The sequence below is a fragment of the Oncorhynchus masou genome, chromosome 33 (assembly GCF_036934945.1).
Source record: "Oncorhynchus masou masou isolate Uvic2021 chromosome 33, UVic_Omas_1.1, whole genome shotgun sequence".
In the NCBI taxonomy this organism is placed as follows: Eukaryota; Metazoa; Chordata; class Actinopteri; order Salmoniformes; family Salmonidae; genus Oncorhynchus; species Oncorhynchus masou.
Window position 1 is genome coordinate 42,830,430 of NC_088244.1, and position 26,823 is coordinate 42,857,252.

General features: G+C 41.9%; 1 protein-coding gene across 1 annotated transcript in view; it reads right to left on the reverse strand.

Annotated features, from left to right (window-relative positions):
- The window catches only part of clcn6 (chloride channel 6), a 37,648-nt gene extending 15,776 nt beyond the window's left edge, over positions 1-21,872 (reverse strand). Inside the window, exons 1-20 of the mRNA XM_064955897.1 lie at positions 21,578-21,872; positions 20,677-20,736; positions 20,259-20,324; positions 19,960-20,025; positions 19,670-19,736; positions 19,408-19,514; positions 16,221-16,347; positions 15,844-15,970; positions 15,629-15,761; positions 15,401-15,514; positions 15,119-15,285; positions 14,797-14,917; positions 12,720-12,852; positions 12,151-12,304; positions 5,229-5,385; positions 5,024-5,130; positions 4,521-4,707; positions 3,851-4,014; positions 3,449-3,605; positions 2,462-2,569 (exon numbers count right to left, since the gene is read on the reverse strand). Of these exons, the coding sequence (XP_064811969.1) occupies positions 2,462-2,569; positions 3,449-3,605; positions 3,851-4,014; positions 4,521-4,707; positions 5,024-5,130; positions 5,229-5,385; positions 12,151-12,304; positions 12,720-12,852; positions 14,797-14,917; positions 15,119-15,285; positions 15,401-15,514; positions 15,629-15,761; positions 15,844-15,970; positions 16,221-16,347; positions 19,408-19,514; positions 19,670-19,736; positions 19,960-20,025; positions 20,259-20,324; positions 20,677-20,736; positions 21,578-21,652 (2,397 nt within the window). The 5' untranslated portion in view covers positions 21,653-21,872. The remainder of the gene's footprint in view (positions 1-2,461; positions 2,570-3,448; positions 3,606-3,850; positions 4,015-4,520; positions 4,708-5,023; positions 5,131-5,228; positions 5,386-12,150; positions 12,305-12,719; positions 12,853-14,796; positions 14,918-15,118; positions 15,286-15,400; positions 15,515-15,628; positions 15,762-15,843; positions 15,971-16,220; positions 16,348-19,407; positions 19,515-19,669; positions 19,737-19,959; positions 20,026-20,258; positions 20,325-20,676; positions 20,737-21,577) is intronic.
- Between the last annotated feature and the right edge of the window lie 4,951 nt (positions 21,873-26,823).

A 26,823-nucleotide genomic window follows, 5' to 3' on the forward strand; every position in this document is an offset into this window, starting at 1 on the left:
ACATATACACACACACATTATATATATATATATATATGCACACACATACATACACACATACATATATATATACACATATATAAATATATACACACACATACATATATATAAATATATACACACACATACATATAAATATATACACACACATACATATATATAAATATACACACACACATTATATATGAAATATAGCTACTTCTGAAGCACATGTTGTGCTATAGAAACTAATATGTAACCCTGTAAATACATTTATTTAAAAAAATATATATATATATTTTTTTTTTAATAAATGTATTTACAGGGTTACATATTAGTTTCTATAGCACAACATGTGCTTCAGAAGTAGCTATATTTCATATAGGCTAGGGGTATGAAACTACACTGAACAAAAATATAAAACCCAACAATTTCAAAGACTTTACTGAGTTAAAGTTCATAAAAGGAAATCAGTCAATTTAAATACATTCTTTAGGCCATAATCTATGGATTTCACATGGCTGGGAATACAGAGATGCATCGGTTGGTCACAGATATAGTACACGGTCAAAAGTATGTGGACACCTACCCGTGGAACATCTCATTCCAAAATCATCTGCATTGATATGGAGTTGGTCCCCCCCTTTGCTGCTGTAACAGCCTCCACTTTTCTGGGAAGGCTTTCCACTAGATGTTATAACATTGCTGCAGGGACTTGCGTCCATTCAGCCACAAGAGCATTAGTGAGTATTAGTACTATGCATTGGGGCAGGTAGCGTTCTCCTGGCATCCACCAGATGGTGAAGCATGATTCATCACTCCAGAGAACGCGTTTCCACTACGTTGTTCACAACGTTATCAGTAACAAACCGTTCGCCAACACAACGCCATACACGCTGTCTGCCATCTGCCTGGTACAGTTGAAACTGGGATTCATCTGTGGAGAGCATACTTCTCCAGCGTGCCAGTGGCCATCGAAGGCAAGCATTTTCCAACTGAAGTTGGCTACAATGGCGAACTGCAGTCAAGTCAAGACCCTGGTGAGGACGAGCACCCAGATGAGCTTCCCAGAGACGGTTTCTGACAGTTTGTGCATAAATTATTTGGTTGTGCAAACCCACAGTTTCATCAGCTGTCTAGGTAGCTGGTCTAAGACGATCCCACAGGTGAATGTGGAGGTCCTGGGCTGGCGTGGTTACACGTAGTCTGCGGTTGTGAGACCAGTTGGACGTACTGCCAAATTCTCTAAAACAACATTGGAGGCAGTTTATGGTAGAGAAATTAACATTAAATGATCTGGCAACAGCTCTGGTGGACATTCCTGCAGTCAGCATGCCAACTGCATATCTCAAAACATGAGACATCCGGGACATTATGTTGTCACAAAACTGCACATTTTAGAGTGCCCTTTTATTGTCACCAGCACAAGGTGCACCTGTGTAATGACCATGCTGTTCAAATCAGTTTCTTGACGTGCCACACCTGTCAGGTGGATGGATTATTTTGGCAAAGGATAAATGCTCACTAACAGGGATGCAAACTAATTTGGCACAATTTGAGAGAAATAAGCTTTTTGTGCGCATGGAACATTTCTGGGATCTTGTATTTCAGCTCATGAAACCAACACTTTACATGTTAAGTAAAAAATAAAAATAATTGTAGATTCAGCCATGAATTGAAATTTGGCTTAGAGAATGGTCATGGGACCCCCAAAAAATTATGATAATTTTTACACTACAAACTGCGGCCAGACGGAAGCCACTGCTCAGTAAAAAGGCACACGACAACCCGCTTGGAATTTGTCAAAAGGCACCTAAAGGACTCTGACCATGAGAAACAAGATTCTCTGGTCTGATGAAACAAAAATTGAACTCTGGCCTGAATGCCAAGAGTCTGACCTGGAGGAAACTAGGCACCACTCATTGTCCGGCCAATACCATCCCTACGGTGAAGCAGGGTGGTGGCAGCGTCATGCTGTGGGGATGTCTTTCAGCGGCAGGGACAGGGAGACTAGTCAGGATCGAGGGAAAGACAAAAGGAGCAAAGTACAGAGAGATCCTTGATGAAAACCTGCTCCAGAGCGCTCAGGACCTCAGACTGTCCAACAGGACAATGACCCTAAGCACACAGCCAAGACAAGCCAGGAGTGGCTTCGGGACAAGTCTCTGAATGTCCCTGTCCCGGTATGGGGTATTGTGTGTAGATTGATAAGGGAAAAAAATATTTAATACATTTTAGAATAAGGCTGTAATGTAACAAAATGTGGAAAAAGTCAAGGGGTCTGAATACTTTCCAAATGTACTGTAGGATATATCTCAATCTACTTTTTAAAAAATCGTATTTTCTGCTGCTCATAAATGTTATGTTGTGTTCCTAACTTTTTAAAGTTGGGCGCACCAGTGCTACCAATGAAAATGTTTAATTTAGAGCCCCGATTGTAAGTGCAGCAGTAGCTGTAGATGTGTGATGGACTGGGTCGTACCACTATCATGCGGGGATTGAGAAGGGCCAAGTCTAGGTCATGGATGTCTGGGAAACGGGGGTAGTCCTCCGTCATCTCAGCGTACGACAGTCTCGGCTGCGTGGCACTCTATGTGGACACAGACAGACAAATAAAAAGGCGCACAGACATTCTACACATGTTCTCGTGTGTGTAACACTACACACACACACACTGACTAACTCCTGGGTCGTATTCATTAGTGCACAGCACACAGTGGCAAAACGTAGCAAAACGTTTCGCAACAGAACAAAAATGAGAATTCATGTAGTTCCTTCATGTTTCAGTACGTTTTATTCAATTTGTTGCCTAATGAATACGATGTGCAAGTGACATCGTCCTACGTCATACTTCCGGGTCCTTTCCCCTAATCTTTTGATTGGGCTTGACGATTATATCATAACATTAGTGAAAATCCGGTCATTTAAGATACATAAAATAATTTTTGCATTTGAGGATTAATTTATTACGTTTTTGCGCTCAAGACCCTTCCGCTTATGTTTTTCACATTGAATACCATTCAAAAAGGAAAATGACATGCCACTGACATAGCTCATACTAGGAATTGCCAGGGACCTCATGATAGAATATTTCCACAATACTTAGGTGAGATTCTTTATGTACCACAATTCTATATGTGTTGTGATTTGATACTGCAATTTTATTGTGATTCGATGTTCAAAAAACTGGCTCACTGCAGGTCTTACTACATGCCACTACAGAGGCATGAGAAAACAAGTTTTAATTAGTCATAGAAATAAAATGGCCGATGGATAACAAACCATAGGATGAGAAATACTGGAGTTTTGGCACAGGTAGAGCCGATTAGCACCAGCTAACAAAAATTGAATTAATACTTTGAGTCAGAGAATCGAATGCAAAAATAATATTGCAATACTCTCCTGTATCAATATTTCCCCCCCATCACTAATGAATACGACCCTGTGGGTTGGGAGTTGGGCCACTGACCGACTGGTTCTCTGCGTAGCAGACACCGCGGATCAGCAGGTTGACCAGCTGAGAGCGCAGGATGATGCCGTGGAAGGTCAGAGGTCGGAAGCGCTCCTCCATGGTCCACTCCTCGCTAGGGGACTGGTCTGGGTACAGGTTAGGGTAGGGTGCATGTCTAGAAACATACACACAGCCATAGAAACATGAGAACAGCACTTTCTCCAAATATAAACACTGGACTGACTCATTACAGGGACTCCATCGATTACAATGTGTGCAAAGTGTATTAATAGTTCATTTTGGAAGAATGAAGGATTCAAAAAAATGTAAATTTGACCCAAGTCAAAGTGTTGAAAAAAATGGGATGGGGTCAAGTCAGGTGTGAGAATTAAGGTGTGCGTATGTATGTGTGAGGCTTACCTCCTCTCCAGCATCTGCTGCAGCATGTCCTGGCCCTCCTCCATAGCAGGCACCACGGCCGTCAACTGGTCGTCACACACGTTGCGCAGCTCACTGGACGGGTATGACTTCATGGACTGGCAGCGCCGCCGCTGCTCCCCGGCCCGCGTCAGCACGCTTGCTTTCTGAGGGAGGAGGAGGTTGGTGGAAAAGGCAGGGTTACACATGCTCCACAGACACACCTTCCTGTTCATATAAATGTAAATAATTTTATTGGTAGCCCCAACCTATGCATTATACAGTATAACAGGGTTCTGATTACTCCTGGTGGCAGTTTGTGGTATGGCAAGGGCACCTTCATCAGAGGTGTATTAATTTGTCAGACTGTAGCAAAACGTTTGGCCTGATGATCCAAATGGAAAATGTTTTGTAATGAAAACAAGAGTTTCTATTGGATAAAACCAGGTGGGTCCCTCCCAGTTTCGTTTCGTTTGCATATTTTGGGGTCCTAGAGTAAACAGGCAAAACGTTTTGCTACGATCTGCAACTAATGCATACAACCCAGGACACAACATAGTGAAATGTTAAGATAGAAATAGGTTCAGTAGAACAAACATCTCTGACATGTAGAATAAAAATTATGTCAGTTCTATTCATGCAATTTCTATCTGCACGTTGCCCTGGCTCCTACCTTGAAGCGGATGTTGTTGCTGATGAGGATGTTGCCCTTCATGAACTCCCGTTCGTTGTCCCTGTTCTCGGTGACCACGGGGAAGGCATGGTAGACGGTGGTGCGCAGGATGCTCACCAGGGACTGGATGCGCGTGTGGGGGTACACGTACGTCAGGTTGGGTTCCATGATGTCACTGGCCGTCAGTCTGAGGGACAAACGAGGGACACACATGTACCAGGGTTAAGGTCAGTCAATTCAGGAAGTAAAATTCCAATTCAATCATTCAAAAAAGGTAACCTATTCAAGTAAAAAGGAAAAGCTTTTTTTATGTATGCTTTTTTTAAACCCATCAACAGATTACACAGTTGGTTAATGGCTGAAAAGAGCCGCATATTTACAGAATATACATGTATACTGAAGAGAAATGTGCTAGTTGTAAGTTGGTTTGGATACAATGACCACTGATCTTGGTTTAATGACCACTGATCTTTATTATCAGAAATGTAGTATTATTTTCTTACTTGTCCATCTCGACCTCTGTCTCCCACTCCAGCAGTGGCACTCCTCTCAGATGAATGTGGATGTCATAGATGCCCTTATTGAAGAAATCCCCCGTCCACTTGGCCACCTGAGCATACGCACACACACATAATCCTGTAAGTACCAACTCTGATGCAAGTCTACTAAATTGTGAATGTAAGTTCAAATCAATGAGGTGTACTTTACCATGAGGGTTATCATAATGGGCAAGCCGTAGGTGATCTCATTGGTTGATTCGATGAGAATGACAGTCAGGCTGATGGTCATCCGGACCACACCTCCCAGGAAGGCGGCTGCACCAATCAGAGCGAAGGTCCCAGAGTAGATGTCCATCCCCAGGTTGCTGTGGCAACAGAACAGCCAAAAAGGAACCAACCAGGAAAAGCAGGATCAGTCGAAACAGTAAGTGTCAACATTAGGAAACTTTTTTAGCAAAGGATGGGGAGGAAACTTTTTTAAATTACTTCCTAAAAGTGGTCAGTTCGATAGCGATTACTAAGGAAAGACTAAGGCTTATTGCTAGCACTGTCCGCTCAAGCTGCATAATTTTCTTACATCTAAGATGACCATGAATCTATGTAAACCAACTGTAAATCAACATATTAATCGTGTTTTGATAAGTTTGCATTATGGTCCAACAGGTGGCATTACACTCACAAATCACACTATCTGAGGTGAGACAATGAACTGGCACCTACAGTCCAAAATGACAAGAGAAACTTTGTTAGCTAAAAATTAATTTATCTCCCACAGGCATTACAAGGGCCCCAGCATGGCACATGAAAGCAGTCATTACTTGCAGGAACCAAAGAACTCAAAAGGCCTGAGTCTGACAAAGCATAGTACAGAGGACAACTGGGTCAAAGAGAGAGAGAAAAAAACTCAGAGTGTGGGAGAGAAGTGCTTAGAGAAAGTGCCCAATCAGCAGATTCCTTCTCAGAGGATATGTCAACTTTAAAATGTAGCGTTGTTGGCATTTTTACACATTCTAAGAGATATAAACTCCATGGGAAGTTACACTGCAGCTACACTTATATATATATACATATACATATACACACACACACACACGTATGTATGCATGTATACATACACGTGTGTGTGTGTGTGTATACATACGTGTGTGTGTGTGTGTGTGTCTCTCTCACAGTAGTTTGGTACTGGGAAAGTAGTTGGGAGATTTCCAAACCAACAGATTTCAAATCATAGAAACCAGATCCATTTCGAGGGCCTTCAGAAAGTATTCATACCCCTTGACTTATTCCACATTTTGTTGTGTTACAGCCTAAATTCAAAATGGATCTACACAAAATACCCCACAATGACAGTAAAAATTAGTTTAGAAATGTTTGCAAATACCTAATTTACATAAATATTCAGACCCCTTTGCTATGACACTCCAAATTGAGCTCAGGTACATCCAATTTCCTTTGATCATCCTTGAGATGTCACTACAACTTGGGAGTCCACCTGTGGCTAAATTCAATTCTTTGGACAGGACTTAGAAATAAACATCTTTGACAGTGCATAGCTGACAGTGCATGTCAGAGCAGAAACTATACCATAAAATCCAGGGAAATGTCTGCACAGTTCAAGTCAGAAGTGTACATACACCTTAGCCAAATACATTTAAACCCAGTTTTTTACAATTCCTGACATTTAATCCTAGTAAAAATGCCCTGTCTTAGGTCAGTTAGGATCACCACTTTATTTTAAGAATGTGAAATGTCAGAATAATAGGAGAGAATTTTTTATTTTAGCTTTTCTTTCTTTCATCACATTCCCAGTGGGTCAGATGTTTACATACACGCAATTAGTATTTAGTTACATTGCCTTTATATTTTTTTTACTTGGGTCAAACGGTTCGGGTAGCCTCCCACAAGCTTCCCACAATAAGTTGGGTGAATTTTGGCCCATTCCTCCTGACAGAGCTGGTGTAACCGAGTCAGGTTCTCAGGCCTCCTTGCTCGCACACGCTTTTTTTCAGTTCTGCCCACAAATGTTCTATGGGATTGAGGTCAGGGCTTTGTGATGGCCACTCCAATACCTTGACTTTGTTGTCCTTAAGCCATTTTGCCACAACTTTGGAAGTATGCTTGGGGTCATTGTCCATTTGCGACCAAGCTTTAACTTCCTGACTGATTGAGTCTTGAGATGTTGCTTCAATAAATCCATATAATTTTCCTTCCTCATGACACCATCTATTTTGTGAAGTGCACCAGTCCCTCCTGCACCTTGAAATACATCCACAGGTACACCTCCAATTGACTCAAATGGTGTCAATTAGCCTATCAGAAGCTTCTAAAGCCACAACATAATTTTCTGGAATTTTCCAAGGGCTTTAAAGGCACAGTCAACTTAGTGTATGTAAACTTCTGACCCACTGGAATTGTGATACAGTGAATGGTAAGTGAAATAATCTGTCTGAAAACAATTGTTGGAAAAATGACTTGTGTCATGCACAAAGTAGATGTCCTAACCGACTTACCAAAACTGTAGTTTGTTCACGAGAAATTTGTGGAGGCGTTAAAATGTGTTTTATTAATGACTCCAACCTAAGTGTATGGAAACTTCCAACTTCAACTGTAGATCTCTGAGAGAACTGTGATGGAGCATATACAGTGCTGTGAAAAAGTAATTGACCCCTTCCTGATTTCTTATTTTTTTGCACATGTCACACTTAAATGTTTCAGATCAAACAAATGTTAATATTACACAAAGATAACCCAAGTAAACACTAAATGCAGTTAAGTGATAATTGTATTTATTAACTTCTTCGATATAGGGGGCGCTCTTTTAATTTTGGGATAAAACGTTCCCGTTTTAAACAAGATATTTTGTCACGAAAAGATGCTTGACTATGCATATAATTGACAGCTTTGGAAAGAAAACACTGACGTTTCCAAAACTGCAAAGATATTATCTGTGAGTGCCACAGAACTGATGCTACAGGCGAAACCAAGATGAAATTTCAAACAGGAAATGGCCCAGATTCTGAAGGCGCTGTGTTCCAATGTCTCCTTATATGGCTGTGAATGCGTCAGGAATGAGCCTACACTTTGTCGTTTCCCCAAGGTGTCTGCAGCATTGTGACGTATTTGTAGGCATATCATTGGAAGATTGACCATAAGAGACTACATTTACCAGGTGCCCGCTTGGTGTCCTCCGTCGAAATTATTGCGTAATCTCCAGCTGCGTGCATTTTTCCATTTTCTTCAGAGGAGAAACACAACTGCCACAAATGATTTATCATCGAATAGATATGTGAAAAACACCTTGAGGATTGATTCTAAACAACGTTTGCCATGTTTCTGTCGATATTATGGAGTTAATTTGGAAAAAAGTTTGGCGTTGTAATGACTTAATTTTCGGGGGGGTTTTCTTAGCCAAACGTGATGAACAAAACGGAGCGATTTCTCCTACACAAATAATATTTTTGGAAAAACTGAACATTTGCTATCTAACTGAGTCTCCTCATTGAAAACATCTGAAGTTCTTCAAAGGTAAATGATTTTATTTGAATGCTTTTCTTGTTTTTGTGAAAATGTTGCCTGCTGAATGCTAGGCTAATGCTATGCTAGCTATCAATACCTCTTACACAAATGCTTGTGTAGCGATGGTTGAAAAGCATATTTTGAAAATCTGAGATGACAGTGTTGTTAACAAAAGGCTAAGCCTGTGAGTGAATATAATTCTTTCATTTAATTTGCGATTTTCATGAATAGTTAACGTTGCGTTATGCCAATGAGCTTGAGGCTATTACGCTCCCGGATACGGGATTGCTCGACGCTAGAGTTTAAGGAAAAAAAGCAAAGTAATTGCCCCCCTTGTTAAATCATGAATTTACTGTGGTGAATCACATTTTTTGGAAAGCTGAGTTCAATTTCACTAGCCACACCCAGGCCTGTTGAATCAAGAAATCACTTAAATAGAACCTGTCTGACAAAGTGAAGTAGGCCAAAAGATCACAGCATGATGTCTTGCTTTTTGAGATCCAAAGAAATTCAGGAACAGATGAGAAACAAAGTAATAGACATATTAGTCTGGAAAGGGTTACAAAGCCATTTCTAAAGCTTTGGTACGCCAGCGAACCACTGCGAGAGCCATTATCCACAAATTGAAAAAATTTGGAACAGTGGTGAACCTTCCCAGGAGTGGCCGGCCTACCAAAATTACCCCAAGAGCGCAGCGACAACTCATCCAAGAGGTCACAAAGGCACCCACACCAACATCTAAAGAACTGCAGGTCTCAGTTAAGGTCAGTGTTCATGACTCAACCATAAGAAAGAGACTGGGCAAAAATGGCATCCATGGCAGAGTTCCAAGGAGAAAACCACTGCTGACCAAAGGCTCATCTCACTTTTGGCAAAAAACATCTTGATGATCCCCAAGAGTTTTGGTAAAATATTCTGTGGACTGATGAGACAAAAGTTGAACTTTTTGGAAGGTGTGCGTCCCATTACAACTGGAGTAAAAGTAACACAGCATTTCAGAAAAAGAACATCATACCGACAGTCAAATATGGTGGTGGTAATGTGATGGTCTGGGGCTGCTTTGCGGCTTCAGGACATGGACGACTTTCTGTGATTGATGGAACCATGAATTCTGCTCTCTACCAAAAAATCCTGAAGGAGAATGTCCGACCAATAGTTTGTGACCTCAAGCTGAAGCGCACTTGGGTTCTGCAGCAGGACAATGATCCAAAACACACCAGCAAGTCCATCTCCGAACGGCTTTTTTTTTAAATGAAGGTTTTGGAGTGGCCTAGTCAAAGTGCGAACTTGAATCCGATTGAGATGCTGTGGCGTGACCTTAAAGGCGGTTCATGCTCAAACCCTCCAACGTGGCTGAATTAAAACAATTCTGCAAAGATGAGTGAGCCAAAATTCCTCCACAGCGACATGTAAGACTCATTTCCAGTTATCGCAAACGCTTGATTGCTGAGGGTGGCACAACCAGTTATTAGGTTTCGGGGGCAATTACTGTTTCACATAGGGCCATGAAAGTTTGGATTTCTTTCCCACCCCCAAAAAATTAAATCATCACTTAACTTAATAAATGGAGCCAAATACAGCCAAATCCTTGAAGAGAACCTGCTTCAGAGTGCAAATGACCTTAGACTGGGGCAAAGATATATGTTCCAACAGGACAATGACCCAAAGCATACAGCCAAATTAATGCTGTAATGGCTTCAGAACAAGAAGGTGAAAGTCCTTGAGTGGTCCAGATAAATCCCAGACTTGAATCCCATTGTAAATATATGGAAAGACTTGAAGATTGTTGTTCACTGCCACTCCCCATCTAACTTAGAGCTTAAGAAAATCCCCAAAACCAGATGTGCAAAACTGGTACAGACATACCCAAGACGACTCAAAGCTGTAATCACCGCCAAAAGGTGCTTCTACTCAGGAGTGGGAATACTAAAGTAAATTAGATCTGTATTTCCTTTTCACTTCAACATTGTATGTATGTATGTATGTATTTATGTATGTATATATATGTATGTATATATATACAGTGCCTTGCGAAAGTATTCGGCCCCCTTGAACTTTGCGACCTTTTGCCACCCTTTGCCTTGATGACAGCTTTGCACACACTTGGCATTCTCTCAACCAGATTCACCTGGAATGCTTTTTCAACAGTCTTGAAGGATTTCCCACATATGCGGAGCACTGGTTGGCTGCTTTTCCTTCACTCTGCAGTCCAACTCATCCCAAACCATCTCAATTGGGTTGAGGTCGGGTGATTGTAGAGGCAAGGTCATCTGATGCAGCACTCCATCTCCTTCTTGGTGAAATACCCCTTACACAGCCTGGAGGTGTGTTGGGTCATTGTCCTGTTGAAAAACAAATGATAGTCCCACTAAGCGCAAACCAGATGGGATGGCATATCGCTGCAGAATGCTGTGGAAGCCATGCTGTTTAAGTGTGCCTTAAATCACAGACAGTGGTTACCAGCAAAGCACCCCTACACCATCACACCTCCTCCTCCATGCTTCACGGTGGGAACCACACATGCAGAGATCATCTGCTCTGTGTCTCACAAAGACACGGCTATTGGAACCAAAAATCTCTAATTTAGACTCAGACCAAAAGGACAGATTTCCACCAGTCTAATGTCCATTGCTTGTATTTCTTGGCCCAAGCAAGTCCCTTCTTCTTATTGGTGTCCTTTAGTAGTGGTTTCTATGCAGCAATTCAACCATGTAGGCCAGATTCACGTAGCCTCCTTTGAACAGTTGATGTTGAGATGTGTCTGTTATTGAACCCTGAAGCATTTATTTGGGCTGCAATCTGAGAACTCAAATTAATTTATCCTCTGCTTGCAGAGGTAACTCTGGGTCTTCCTTTCCTGTGGCGGTCCTCATGAGAGCCAGTTTCATGATAACGCTTGATGATTTTTGCGACCGCACTTGAAGAAACATTCAAAATTCTTACATTTTCCACATTGACTGACCTTCATGTCTTATATTAATTTCTCTTTGCTTATTTGAGCTATTCTTGCCATAATATACACTTGGTCTTTTACCAAATAGGGCTATCTTCTGTGTACCACCCCTACCTTGTTATAACACAACTGATTAGCTGAAACGCATTAAGGAAAGAAATTCCACAAATTAACTTTTAACAAAAGCACACTTAATTTAAATGCATTCCAGGTGACTACCCCATGATGCTGGTTGAGAAAATGCCAAGAGTGTTCAATGCTGTCAAGGCAAAGGGTGGCTACTTTGAAGAACCTCAAATATATTTTTGGGGGTTTCGACTTGATTCCATATGTGTTATTTTACAGTTTATATCTTCACTATTATTATACAATGTAGAATATAGCAAAAATAAAGATAAACCCTGGAATGAGTAGGTGTGTACATATGAATGAATCTGATATACACCATTACCATTCCTGGACATTTTGTTACGAGACAGTTGGGCTTACATATTTGAGTACTGACTATGAGAACGTTGGGTTTACATTTCGTGGGAAAAAAATTAAAATGAGAATGACAGCCTAACAATTTGCGTACATTAGATCGTGCCTAACACTGAGAACAGTTGATTATGAGAATGTTGGCCTAACATTGAGAACTTTATCAGAACATTGGTCTTACATTTTGAGGAGGTTGGCCACCAGGCGTCCAAAAGCGGCGCCACAGAGCAGCGAGGGCACAAAGAGGCCGCTGGGCACCGACACGCCGTACGTCCAGCACGCCAACAAAAAGTACAGCACAAAGAACACAATCAGCGTCACAGGGCTGAATGTACCTACAGAGACAGACAGGAAACACCGGAAATCACACACTAAGGCTGCGTTTACACAGGCAGCCCAACGCTGATCTTTCTTCCACTAATTGGTATTTTGACCAATCACATCAGATATTTTTCAGAGCTGGCCACAGAGTAGTTCATTATGTTCTGTATAATGATGAACTAAAGTGGAGCCATCACGAGTGCAAACATATTTCGGTGTACGTGTAGAGACTAGGGACCCTGTTCAAATAAAACACAGATTAAGCCTAGTCCTGGAACCAAGAAGTACTTTAAATAGAGATTATTGAGCATGCAGTTTAGTACAGGCATGGGATCAGTTTTGCCCTTAAAATCAGGTGGGAGCTTGTCCATAATCTCATTCATCATTATCTAAAAGGCTAATCTGATCCAAGAACAGCCCTTGTCTCACCGTCCTGGTGGAAGAGCTGGTGGATGGCCACCTCCTGAGGGTTGAAGAACAGAGTGGCCATGTCGTTGTACGTCTTGTTGGGGCAGAAGAACTGGCGGATTGTAGAGTTGATGACGTCTTCATTGAGGGACACCTAGATAAAGCGCCATATCACACATTTTACCATTGTAACAAAAAGATTGAATGGGAGCATGTTTCTAACTTTAGTTACAGAACTGTATACATGTCTGTCCGATGTGGGACATATTCAAAATGTGAAACTCCACCTCTGAAGGACCTGAGTGTATACTAGACTAGAGACCTGGGGAAACAGTTTTGGAATAGAGGTGATGCCATAGATTGAAACGTTAAAATATTAACACAATGGCCGACACTGGAGTGACGGTGTGTGCTGCCCGATGTGTCGGTTCATTTACACCATTAAAAGCATTGAATGTTGAAACTGTGGTATGTTCAGTGAAGTCAAATATTGAAACGGGGTATATATAGTAAGGTGAAGTGTTCAGTACGTTGCAGATAGAAATGAATGAGTAGCTCTATCTGGATTCCCTAATCTACATGACAGACCATCATATCGGTTCTATACAATACACTTCAATCTGAATGTTCTTCATTGTTGCACCCTACTGAACACTAGCACGGTTGGGATCAATGCCATTTCACTTCATTCAACTCAGTCGGCCAATCTGAGTTCAGAGGCAACAGAAAACACCAATAAACGTTTTAAGGATGGCTTTGTATGAATACAGTGGGGCAAAAAAGTATTTAGTCAGCCACCAATTGTGCAAGTTCTCCCACTTAAAAAGATAAGAGAGGCCTGTAATTTTCATCATAGGTACACTTCAACTATGACAGACAAAATGAGAAGAAAAAAATCCAGAAAATCACATTGTAGGATTTTTTATGAATTTATTTTCAAATTATGGTGGAATATAAGTATTTGGTCATCTACAAACAAGCAAGATTTTTGGCTCTCACAGATCTGTAACTTCTTCTTTAAGAGGCTCCTCTGTCCTCCACTCGTTACCTGTATTAATGGCACCTGTTTGAACTTGTTATCAGTATAAAAGACACCTGTCCACAACCTCAAACAGTCACACTCCAAACTGCACTATGGCCAAGACCAAAGAGCTGTCAAAGGACACCAGAAACAAAATTGTAGAGCATTTGGATGATGCAGAAGAAAATTGGGAGAATGTCATATGGTCAGATGAAACCAAAATATAACTTTTTGGTAAAAACTCAACTCATCGTGTTTGGAGGACAAAGAATGCTGAGTTGCATCCAAAGAAGACCATAACTACTGTGAAGCATGGGGTTGGAAACGACTGATCCGCGTAAAGGAAAGAATGAATGGGGCCATGTATCGTGAGATTGAGTGAAAACCTCCTTCCATCAGCAAGGGCATTGAAGATGAAATGTGGCTGGGTCTTTCAGCATGACAATGATCCCAAACACACCGCCCGGGCAACGAAGGAGTGGCTTCGTAAGAAGCACTTCAAGGTCCTGGAGTGGCCTAGCCAGTCTCCAGATCTCACCTCATAGAAAATCTTTGGAGGGAGTTGAAAGTCTGTGTTGCCCAGCAACAGGCCCAAAACATCACTGCTCTAGAGGAGATTTGCATGGAGGAATGGGCCAAAATACCAGTAACAGTGTGTGAAAACCTTGTGAAGACTTACAGAAAACGTATGACCTCTGTCATTGCCAACAAAGGGTATATAACAAAGTATTGAGATCAACTTTTGTTATTGACCAAATACTTATTTTCCACCATAATTTGCAAATAAATTCATAAAAAAATCCTACAATGTGATTTTCTGGTTTTTTTTCTCATTTTGTCTGTCATAGTTGAAGTGTACCTATGATGAAAATTACAGGCATCTCTCATCTTTTTAAGTGGGGAACTTGCAATTGGTAGCTGACTAAATACTTTTTTGCCCCACTGTATGTAGTTTTATGGTCTCGTTATGTTTCAATATGCTTTTAGTGCTTGTTTTAGGATGATTATGACATTGTTTTACAGCTGTTCTTTTTATATGCTTCACTTTTTTATAAAGTTGAGCTCTGCCAAACGTACCAGAGCTGTCGTGTTGTTGTTGGTGATTGTGGAGGCCAAGTCACGACATTCACCCAATGTCATGGATGCCACAAAGATCACCACCGTGGTCACCATGGCAACCAGCAGACTTTCTAGAACCCTTCCCAGGGACCAGACAAAGAACATGACATGAAACACAAATCACTGTAACCCCTTTGAGAAATATGCCTTTCCACTCAGATGGGGAAGTTAAATATATTGATCATTTGAAAAACAAAAGTTACATTTGTAACAAAGCATTGCAGCAATGCAACTGTCACTACAATTAAGTGTATATGTACATATCACGCCGAGCAGGTACCTGACAAACTTGGCCTTGGGGTGGACGTGTCTCATGCGGTACTTGGCCAGCCTCTTGTTGATACAGTTAAAGAAGGCCCCCAGCAGCCCTCCCGCCACCCCCATCAGGACAAAGAAGGCCAGGTCAACCGCCGTCCACAGGTGGCACTTCTTATCCCCGTCTGAACACTGTGGGAGAGGGATGGACACCCATGGAGACATGGAACTTGCTAAACCATTATCTGCACACACAGACCCACATACACTATCTGCACACCTCCACAACATGAACGAGTGCTTGTACCTTGAACTCTCCAAAGTTGAGCAGGCCAGGTAGCTGGAACGAGCCCCATTTGTTGTAGTTGATCCCCGAGCGGAAGAAGTTGAGGGTGAACGTAGCAGACATGGAGCAGAAGAGCTGGGGGGTAAACAGGAAGAGAGTGTTACTTCAGACCAGGCTGACTATGACAGAAAAATAGCCTGTGTGTGTGTGTGTGTTTGCATGCGTCTCTGTCTGTGACCTTTGACCTACCACTTTCCAGGTGAGCGCCTGGTTCCAGAACGAGGAGCCCTCCTCCAAGCTGAAGAGGGTGCCCCCTATTGGTGCCCCAAACGCAGCCGCCACCCCAGCCGCCGCCCCCGCCGACACAAAGTCCCGCTTGTCCCTGAAATGAAGATTAAGCAGAGATTTAATTTATAATGATGAACAACTGCACGATTAGCACTTTACAGAGTATGCTACTGTACCTGTCACTGCGGAAGTAGGGGAAGTCAAAGTTGATCTTCTTGAAAGTGATGCTCTGAAACTGAGGGAGTCCGGCTCCCACGATGGCTCCACTGTGGATCATTGGACCCTCCTTCCCCACAAACAGACCTGAGGGATCAAACACTTAGAGGCGGAACAAACGCTTTGCCATTGGATTCCTTTTAGTTAAATGCTATAATGTTTGCATCAGTTGGAAAGTCAGGGGTCGTATTCATTAGTGCACACTGTAGCAAAATGTTTTGAAAAAGCGAAATAACTACTGTTTCTATTGGACATGTTCAGGTAGTCCATTTCTGTTTCAGTTGTCTTCCGTTTGGTGCCTAGTGAATATGACCTTGTTCCATATATTTTGTAGTACCTCCGGATACGGTAAAGAGGACTCCGATAGCCTTGCAGACGAAAGTCCGTAGCCGGACTATTCCAGGTATCTTTACTCCGTTCAGGTAGCTCTTGATCTCAGGGATTCCCGAGCCTGCAGCTACAGGCTAAAGAACACAGGAAAGGGACAATCAGAAGGAGTTGGGACAATGCTGATATGATACCACCAGACAAGCAAAGAAAACCAAAATAACTGCCCAACAGGTATAAAAAAAAATATTTGAAAGAGGTTTTGATAATGAATATTGTCAAAGGGATTATGAGCATGTTCAGTACAGGCAGGCATGCAGGCAGTGCAGTACAGTAGACTCCTGACAAGTACACTTCAGATAAGAGCAAACGCCGTTGAAGTGCAATATAGGTCGGTGACTAGTGTTCCATTATTAAAGTGGACAGTGATTCCATGTAGCTGTGATGGCTACATAATAGTCTAATGGCCTTGAGATAGAAGCTGTTTTTTTAAGTCTCTCGGTCCCAGCTTTGATGCATGGTTGATGTCCTTGATGATCTTTTTCACCTTCCTGTGACATCGGGTGCTGACCGTACCTCCCTCTGGAGAGCCCTGCGGTTGCGGGCGGTGCAGTTGCCGAACCAGGCGGTGTTACAGCCTGACAGGATGCTCTCAATTGTGCATCTGTAAACCTGGAGGTTGAAGAAACCTCCTGAGGTTCTTCACCACACTGTCTGTGTGGGTGGAGCAATTCAGATAGTCAGTGATGTGTACGGCGAGGAACTTGAAGCTTTCCACCTTCTCCACTGTGGTCCCGTCGATGTGGATAGGGGGCTGCTCCCTCTGCTGTTTCCTTTAGTCCACGATAAGCTCCTTCGTTTTGTTGACATTGAGGTTATTTCCTGGCACCACTCCACCAGGGCCTCACCTCATCCCTGTAGGCTGTCCCGTCATTACTGGTAATCAGGCCTAATACTGTTGTGTCATCTGCAAACTTGATGATTGAGTTGGAGGTGTGCATGGCGACACAGTCATGCATGAACAGAGAGTACAGGAGGGGGCTGAGGCCCTGGATCCCTGTGTTCCCTGCAAAGTGGAAGTGTTGTTTCCTACCTTCACCACCTGGGGGCAGCCTGTCAGGAAGTCCAGGACCCAGTTGCACAGGGCGGGGTTCAGACCCAGGGCTCCAAGCTTAATGATGAGCTTGGAGGGCACTATGGTGTTGAAGGCTGAGCTATAGTCAATGAACAACATTCTGACGTAGGTATTCCTCTTGTCCAGATGGGATAGGGCAGTGTGATGGCATCGTCTGTGAATCTATAGGGGTGGTAAGCAAATTGTAATGGGTCTAGGGTGTCAAGGTGAAGAAGAGGTGATATGATCCTTAACTAGGCTCTCAAAGCACTTCTAGATGACAGAAGTGAGTGCTCCAGGGCGATAGTCATTTAGTTCAGTTACCTTTGCTTTATTGGGTACAGGAATAATGGTGGACATCTTGAAGTAAGAGGGGACAGCAGACTGGGATAGGGAGAGATTGAATATGTCCGTAAACACTCCAGACAGCTGGCCTGCGCATGCTCTGAGTATGCGGCTAGAGGATGCCGTCTGGCCCGGCAGCCTTGCGAGAATTGACACGCTTAAATGTCTTACTCACGTCGGCCACAGAGAAGAAGAGCCCACAGTCCTTGGGAGTGTGTTATCCATAAAGCGGGCAGCAAGACGTCGGTGTCCGTGACGTGGCTGGTTTTTCCTTTATAATCCGCGATTGTCTGTAGACCCTTCCACATACATCTCGTGTCTGAGCCGTTGAATTGCGACTCCACTTTGTCTCTGTACTGACGTTTTGCCTGTTTGATTGCCTTACAGAAGGAATAATGACACTGTTTATATTCAGCCATATTCCCAGTCACCTCGCCATGGTTAAATGCAGTGGTTTAAGCTTTAAGTTTTGCGCAAATGTGCCATCTATCCATGGTTTCTGGTTAGGGAAGGTTTTAATAGTCATCGTGGGAACAACATCTCCTATATACTTCCTAAAGAACTCAGTCACGGTGTCCGTTTATGCGTCAATGTTATTCTCAGAGGCTAACCTGAACATGTCCCAGTCCACGTGATCAAAACAATGTTGAAGAATGGATTCCGATTGGTCAAACCAGCTTTGAATAGACCTTAGCACAGGTACTTCCTGTTTGAGTTTCTGCCTATAGGAAACAAGGAGAAAAATGGAGTCGTGATCTGATTTGCCGAAGTGAGGGCGGAGGACGGCCTTGTAGGCATTTCGAAAAGGCAAAAAGCAGTGATCTAGTGTTTTCTCTAAGCGAGTACTACAGTCAATGTGTTGATAGAACTTCGGTAGAATTTTCCTCAAATTTGCTTTGTTAAAATCCCCAGCTACAATAAAATGCTGCCTCAGGATATGTGGTTTGCATAAAGTCCAGTGTAGTTCCTTGAGGGCCGTCGGGGTATTGGCTTAAGGGGGAATATACACGGCTGTAACTACAACCGAAGATAATTCTCCAGGGAGGTAATAGGGTCTGCATTAAATTGTGAGATATTCTAGGTCGGGTGAATTAAAGGACTTGAGTTTCTGTACATTATCACAATCACACCTTGTGTAGTTAATCATGAAACATACACCCCCACCTTTCTTCTTCCCAGAGAGTTATTTTTATTCCTGTCTGCGCGATGAACTGAAAACCCAGCTGGCTGTATGGACGGGGACAGTATATCCCGAGAAAGCCATGATTCCGTGAAACAGAGTATGTTAAAGTCCCTAATGTCTCTCTGGAAGGAGATCCTTGCCCTGAGCTCGTCTACTTTATTGTCCAGAGATTGAACATTAGCGAGTAATAACCTCGGAAGTGGTGGATGGTGTGAATACCTCTTCTCCGACCGGCGACGACTTGGAGCAGCCTCTGAGATAAGTTCAATTACCCTGGAGGGTACAAGCAAATGATCCATTTCGGGAAAGTCGTATTCCTGGTCGTAATGCTGGCGATTTACCACCACTCTGATATCAAAAAGTTCTTTCCGGCTATATGTAACACAAAAAAACCTTCTTGGCTAATAATGTCAGAAATAACACACAAAAATTTAACTGCAAAGTTGCTTACGAGCTAGAAGCAGAGCTGCCATGTCGGTCAGCGCAATCTTACTAATGTATAGCATAACGATAGCATGTAAGGACTTGTTAGGTATTTGTGTAGAGCGTCTTTACCTCAATGAGGACCAACACACTGGCGATGAAGATGAACATCATATTGAAGGCCAGTAGCTCAAGAAGTGAAAGAGCCAGGCAGCCTTTCTCGCTGCACTCCTCCACAGCTAGCACACACTGGCTAAGGAAAAGCATTGTCTGCCACACAACACAATGCTCTCAACTAATACAATATGTTGATTTGCAGTGTTCCACATCAGAAAGACATTGTGAATTAGGCATAGACTTTTGAGTGAAATATTCCATCTTCAAAAAAAGATACATTTTCCCACCAAGTTGAATTTGAGCTGAGTGAAAAGGCGTACAAAAAAGTCCACAAAAACACCCACCTGAAAGAAAGAGAATGGTGTTAATAAGAGTTTAATATGCAGTTTTTTTCAAAGCATGCAGACATTTGTCAGACGCACCTGCACATCATCCATACCTTCGTCATACATTATTTCCAGAGAATGTACAGAGGTCCATTGTTTATCGCTAACATACCGGTATGTAAGCAAACCAAAAATCTGAATGTCTGATTCTTCATCCAGCATAGAACATGATTGCACTTACCAGGCCTACTGAAACTCCAATGGCAAACACCAGCATCCACCTCACAGCTTCATACTTTTTGGCTCTCTAATAATGTGATAGAAGAACCCATGTTAGAAGAGATGGAAAACAACACAATTGCAATATGCAGTTTGTGGAAATGAAAAGTAGTTTTTTTTACAGCTTCTGAAAATAAAGGCATTCTAGTGTAGTTGGTGGTCTAACCACATACTAAATGACTTAGTAATGACTTTGTAACTACCTCAAAATGCAGGCTTATTTATCACAATACCAATGCCACAATTCATTTCTTAGTATACCTTGTTGTTCATCTCCTCCAGAACTTCAACATATGGTTCATTGATGCACCTGTCATAATCCAGGCTCTGCCAAAATATAGAGAGAACCATTGGGAGAGGAGTCAGTGTGTGTTTAATTGAATTCATTCTGTAGTTCATTTTTCTGACGAGAAAGATTTCAATGATACTCAGGTAACAGACAAGGTGGTCAAGAGGTAGTCTGGTCCCATTTTATTTTGTGCTCTTGCGTACTCCATTGTCATTGTCAGTCCTTACATTGACATGACAATTCCATAAGGAGTTGGCAAAAAAAGCTGAAACAGACTGGCAACCAGGCTTGTCAAGAGCTACACTGATGCTAATTTGGGTGTGTCTATTTTCCCTTCATTCATATGGAGTTAGGCCAACATCTTGATCTGCTGCAAAGGGATTTCATCACCTCATAATCTTTCCTTGGAAGGATCTCATCCTCTTCATCTTGAGTTTCCCCAAGAATAGTCTGGAAATTAGAAGAATGTGACACTGCCATCATTGTGCATGAAGAATAAGAAAACAACGACACAAAACTACTCTCAGACTGACAAATAAGGTTATGCAGTGTAGTGCACCTTCCCAGTCATCATGAAAAGATAGCTGGCACTTACTACATCTAGTACTATATGCCACACAATAACCCCAACAAAAGAGCAAGCTGTTGGCTGAGGTTTCTTCCTGAGTCATGCAAGGCTGTGAATAGCCTGAGGGAAACAAATAGCTAGGTGCTAACGTTGCTCTCTTTCAAATGTAACCTTTATTTAACCATACCCTTCCTTGACAATTAATGCCCCCTTGTCAAACAGTCCGATAGGGTGTTTGACAAGGGCCTCTATTAAACAATGCACATCATGCATAAATACATAGCATCGGTCGTGCTTAGCAAGCATCAAGCTTGAGTCACAGATAAAACATGGAGGGTTAGTTATAAAAAAAAATCTTTCCTAGCGTATTGCCAGTGGCTACTAGTTAGCATAGTTGCTCAGCACTGTCAGCTAGGTGTCATGTTGTTTAGTTTGACTCACAGAACACATTACCCCAAAACATTTATTTAGCCTATAATGTTACTGACAGCTATATTCTGTAACATAGTCAAACTCAATTTTATTTATCAAGCTTTTGTGCAACATAGTTAGCTACCTAAGATAGCATTGAGAGATATCCACACAACAAAACAGGGTGGAGCTTTCTCCAGCCAGGGTGAAGTCAGGACATGGGCTCAGTTTTCCTTGGAAAACTCATACACAATATATTGCACATTGAGGCAATTCTACACATTATAAGACATTATACAGATTCTCTCTCACCAGTTCCTCTGGTGTTCGGGTATCTTCATCCCTGCAGCAACAGTGACAACATAAGCAATTCCCACAGCACGCCATCTTCGTTGTTGCCTCTTCAGCACCACCACTTCCCACAATGGCCGTGTTCGAGAGGATCGCAACCGCAATGCATCATGGGTAAATTGTGACTGCCCGACTGATCTACAAATCATAATGAGTTGCTATTTATGATGCAGGGTGATTTGTAGATCATGCAGTCGGCAGTTTTGATTCCCTCGAACACGGCCACAAGGTGTGACGAACAAAGAAGCGGTAATTTACGGAAACGTATCAAAACTGCGTGTAGTTTACGCATGTGTGATACTTGTTATTCTCAATAAAACAATAACAACAAGATTACAAAACCCAGTTATAATAGTACAGCACAAATAATGTGCATGCATTCGCCTTCAAACTTATCGCACTGACCGTGTTAAGTTTAAGTTTACCCAGCTCGAATTTATGTCAACTGACCGGATGATCAAAACCGTAATGTATCATGGGTAAATTGTGACTGACTGATCTACAAATAATAATGTGAGTTAGTTATTTATGATGGAAAGTGAATTGTATATCAGTCAGTTGGCAGTCGCTTGCAATGTGGAACACGCCCACTAATTTCAACCATTTTGCCAGGTCAACGGTGCTATACATTGGTTTCAAAGTGAGTGGGGTGGTTTCAAAGTGCAAGGATTGTGATGCGTGGCGTCCACATGCCAGGGTTGTGGGTTTGATTCCTAAGGGGGACCAGTATTAAAATGTATGGACTTAATACTGTAAGTCGCTCTGTATAAGAGCTTTTGCTAAAATGTAAAGATAGCTAGCTACCCAACCTGGTCTCAGAATATTTTGTATTAGTCTGTATGTAAATCTGCGACTCCATTAAGGATGTTTTGTATGGTATGTATTAATTTGTGAATGTCAGTCACTGATTTCGTATGGTATTTTACAAATTCCAAATTCAATTTGTATGTTAAAAATTTGCCAAATGTATGATAGCCTAGTGGTTAGCGCGTTGGACTAGTAACCAAAAGGTTGCAAGATTGAATCCCTGAGCTGACAAGGTAAAAATCTATCGTTCTGCCCCTGAACAAGACTGTTCTTAGGCCGTCATTGAAATAAGAATTTCTTCTTAACTGACTTGCCTAGTTAAATAAAGGTTAGAAAAAAGTGTGTTACGAATTATAGCTAGGTGGCTAACATTAACTAGGTTAGGGTTAAGTTTAGGAATTAGGTTAAAGGGTTAACTAAAATAGTTAGGGGAAGGGTGAGCTAACATGCTAAGTAGTTGCAAAGTAACTACAAAGTAGTAAGTAGTTAAAGTCGCTAATTAGCTAAAATGCTAAAGTTGTCCGTGATGAGGTTCAAACTCGTAACCGTTGGGTTGCTAGACGTTCGCATTATACGCCCACCTGTCCACCCCAAAGAAGTAACCATCTGTCTAATGTAACCATACCAAACGTAACATATCATACTAATTTGAATGTACCGGATTTACATTTACTATGTTATGTCAAGTCTATGAGACCAGGCTGAGAGACCAGTTCCCAAAAGTGAACTATGTCTAATGTCAAGGTTTTCTAGCCAACCAACATAAGTCAATGCCGCTATCAAGCCAATCTACTTTTTCTTGTGATTTTCTGGCAGAATAGATGCTTTTTGGCATATTGCTGACTTTCTCAGTTGGGAATGTGCCTTCCACAATGTGACAAAACAAAAAAAATAAAGTGAAAAGGGGAATGGTAAAAACCTAAATTGCAGCACCATCTAACCATGCACCTATACACTATCCCTAAAAACCCACCACACGATCCTACACCAGGCTGTCGGCCTGGAAGGATTAAACCCCTGCTCTCTAAACTTCATGTAGATCTTCTGCATTACAATATCTCACACCCAAATATTTCTCTGCTGCTGCAACTACCACATTTATCTAGTCTGATTTCTACTCCACCGACGCAAAAAATCTAACCTTACTGAAACTCATCCTCTCTTCAGGCCTACTCACTGGGGGACTCCCAGTCCACTCACTCACCCCTAGGCTATCCTCAGCTCTCTTCAATGCCTAAGCATAGGAAACTTTTTTTGCCCCACTCAAACTCTGGCAATCTCATTTATCTCTCTCTCTCACTTTACTTCGGATCCCCAGCTGCATGGGCATCCCCCCCAGTTGACACAGTGCTTTCTGTATCCCAAATGTACACTCCCTCTGACTATGGCCTCCTGCACATTTCTCACATCGTGGGATCTCCCTTCCACACACTGTTGCAACATGTCTGAATCCTTGGCACGTAAAGAACCGAAGCTTGTTCGGAACATAGGCCCTCACAGAATAGCAATTATAACCTGACCTTATCGGGAAGAAACTCTGTGTCAAAGTGCAACAAGATAGACAGAGTATTCTCAGTATCACCATTGCCACCAGGTATACTGTACGTCTCAACAAACAGCAGGCACCACAAACACTAGGAATATTCCTTTTCATTTGATTCACCTATACACTCAATGCTACCCCACTGATAACCCCTTTTAGCGGAGAGCAAAGCACAGAGCAGCATGACACGATTTGAAAAATACAGAAATCCACTCTTTCCAAAAATCTCACTCCTAACGGTACAAAATCATCTCTGGTAGGATTCTCAGAGCAAACGTTGGAAGTCTCCACTACAACTGTTGATTAGCTCAACCTCAGCGTGCTTACCACTACCGTCTGACTCCATTCTGAGATCATCAAGGTTCTCAAGAGAGCATGAACACCTACATTACTGGTCAAAAGTGTTGGTACACCTACTCATTCAAGGGTTTTTCTTTATTTTTACTATTTACTATTTTTTACATTGTAGAATAATAGTGAAGACAACACTGAAAAAACACATGGAATCATGTAGTAACCAAAAAGTGTTAAACAAATCAAAATATATTTTATATTTGAGATTCTTCAAATAGCCACCCTTTGCCTTGATGGCAGCTTTTTACACTCATGGCATTCTCTCAACCAGCTTCATGAGATAGTCACCTGGAATGCATTTCAATTAACGGTGTGCCTTCTTAAAAGTGAATTTGTGGAATTTATTTCCTTCTTAATACGTTTGAGCCAATCAGTTGTGTTGTGACATGTATACAGAAGATGGCCCTATTTTGGTAAAATACAAAGTCCATATTATGGCAAGAACAGCTCAAATAAGCAAAGATAAATGACAGTCCATCATTACTTTAAGACATGGTCAGTCAATACAGAACATTTCAAGAACTTTTAAAGTTTCTTCAAGTGCAGTCTCAAAAACCATCAAGCGTGATGATGAAACTGGCTCTCATGAGGACAGCTATCACGTCTGCTCCTCCCCTCTGGCGTATTACGTCGCCAGAGTACTTACCACCAGCTCTGGGATTCATCATTACACACACCTGTTAATCATTATGATTCACACCTGGACTCTTGTTACCTTAATCTCCTCCCCTTTGTCACTCTCCCATGTTCACTCACGAGTTGATGTTGTTCTTGTGTATCGGCATACTGCCTAATGCTAGAGGCGTGTGCTTTGTGTTGTTATTTTAATCAAAACTTGCACCTGCTTCTGACTCACCGCCCAGTCATTACAACCACCACAGGAATGGAAGACCCAGATTTACCTCTGCTGCAGAGGATACATTTATTAGAATTACCAGCCTCAGAAATTGCATGCAAAATAAATGGTTCAGAGTTCAAGTAACAGACACATCTCAACATCAACTGTTCAGAGGAGACTCTGTGAATCAGTCCTTTGTGGTTGAATTGCTGCAAAGAAACCACTACTAAAGGACACCAATGAGAAGAGACTTGCTTGGGCCAAGAAACATGAGCAATGGACATTAGACCGGTGGAAATTTGTCCTTTGGTCTGGAGTCCAAATTGTAGATTTTTGGTTTCAACCTCCATGTCGTTGTGAGACACGGTGTGGGTGAACGGATGAGCTCCGCATGTGTATTTCCCACCGTAAAGTATAGGGGAGGTGTTCTGGTGTGGAACTCTCGTATGGCTTCGGGAGGCGAAGGTCCACCGAAACACAACCCCAAACATTTCAATAGAAAACTGAGTGTTGATTTCACACAGGTGTTCCAAACATATATTAGCTCTAATCTGGAGCAAGCCCTATTAAATAACCTTATCTCAAAACCTGAATGTAAATACCTTTGCTGCAAATGTGTTATACATCCATGCCTGTAAATTTTGACGAAATTACACAAACCTAAAACACAAGGCAATTATCCAGGCAGACCTGTGGTTGCAGGAATAGGGTCAGTGCTAGAGCCATTGTCAAACATTGTATTTGATTAAATCTCATGTGCAAGCATTGCCCTCATACGTTAAAGACTATAGATTTCATAAATAAGATTTCACCAATAACAGGATTAACAGAATACTGTATTTTGGTCACATTGGATGTCGAGAGTCAATATGCCAGCATTTCCCATATGTGGGACTGGCAGTCCTAGCTCACTATTAGAGAGACCTACATACTAACAAATACCCACCCAAAAACTTTATTCTACAGCTGGATGAATATTAACTACTTCATGTTTGATGGTGAATTCTAAAGCCAAACGAATGGAACGTCGATGGGCTCCACATTCGCTCCAAGCTATGCTAACCTTTATGTGGGTCATTTTGAAGAACTTTTTGTTAACAATGAAAATTAATTTTTTTATAAAATCCTGAAGTGGTATCGCCATTTTTTGCATATGGGGAGGCACGGGAAAAGAACTGTCTGACTTTATGGCATTACTCAATGACATTGACCCCAATCTCAAATTCACTATGGAATGTGACACAACGTGTTCATTACGCTGCACCTCGATTGAGAAATCAAAAGGAGCCCTGTTTTCAACTCTGCATAGAAAAGAAACGGACAGAAATACTCTATTACTGAGGGACAGCTTCCACCCTGAGCCATTTAAAAGAGGACTTCCAGCGGAGATGCGCAATAGGTTTCTAAGAAGAGGCTAATCTCCACAATGTGTGGATGAAGCTCTAAATTTGGCATTGGGGAAAACACAAGATGAACTGCTACAAAAAAGACAAACGAGAGCTAAAGAACAATCTGTAATGTTCACCACCACATATACTTTGAACTCGCGCAAAGTGGGAGATGCTTAAAAGAAACACTGGCATGTTTTAAACATCGGACCCAGCTCTGCCAGCTGAATTTAAGAATCCACCACATGTTGTATATAGGAGAGGTCCCAATTTACAC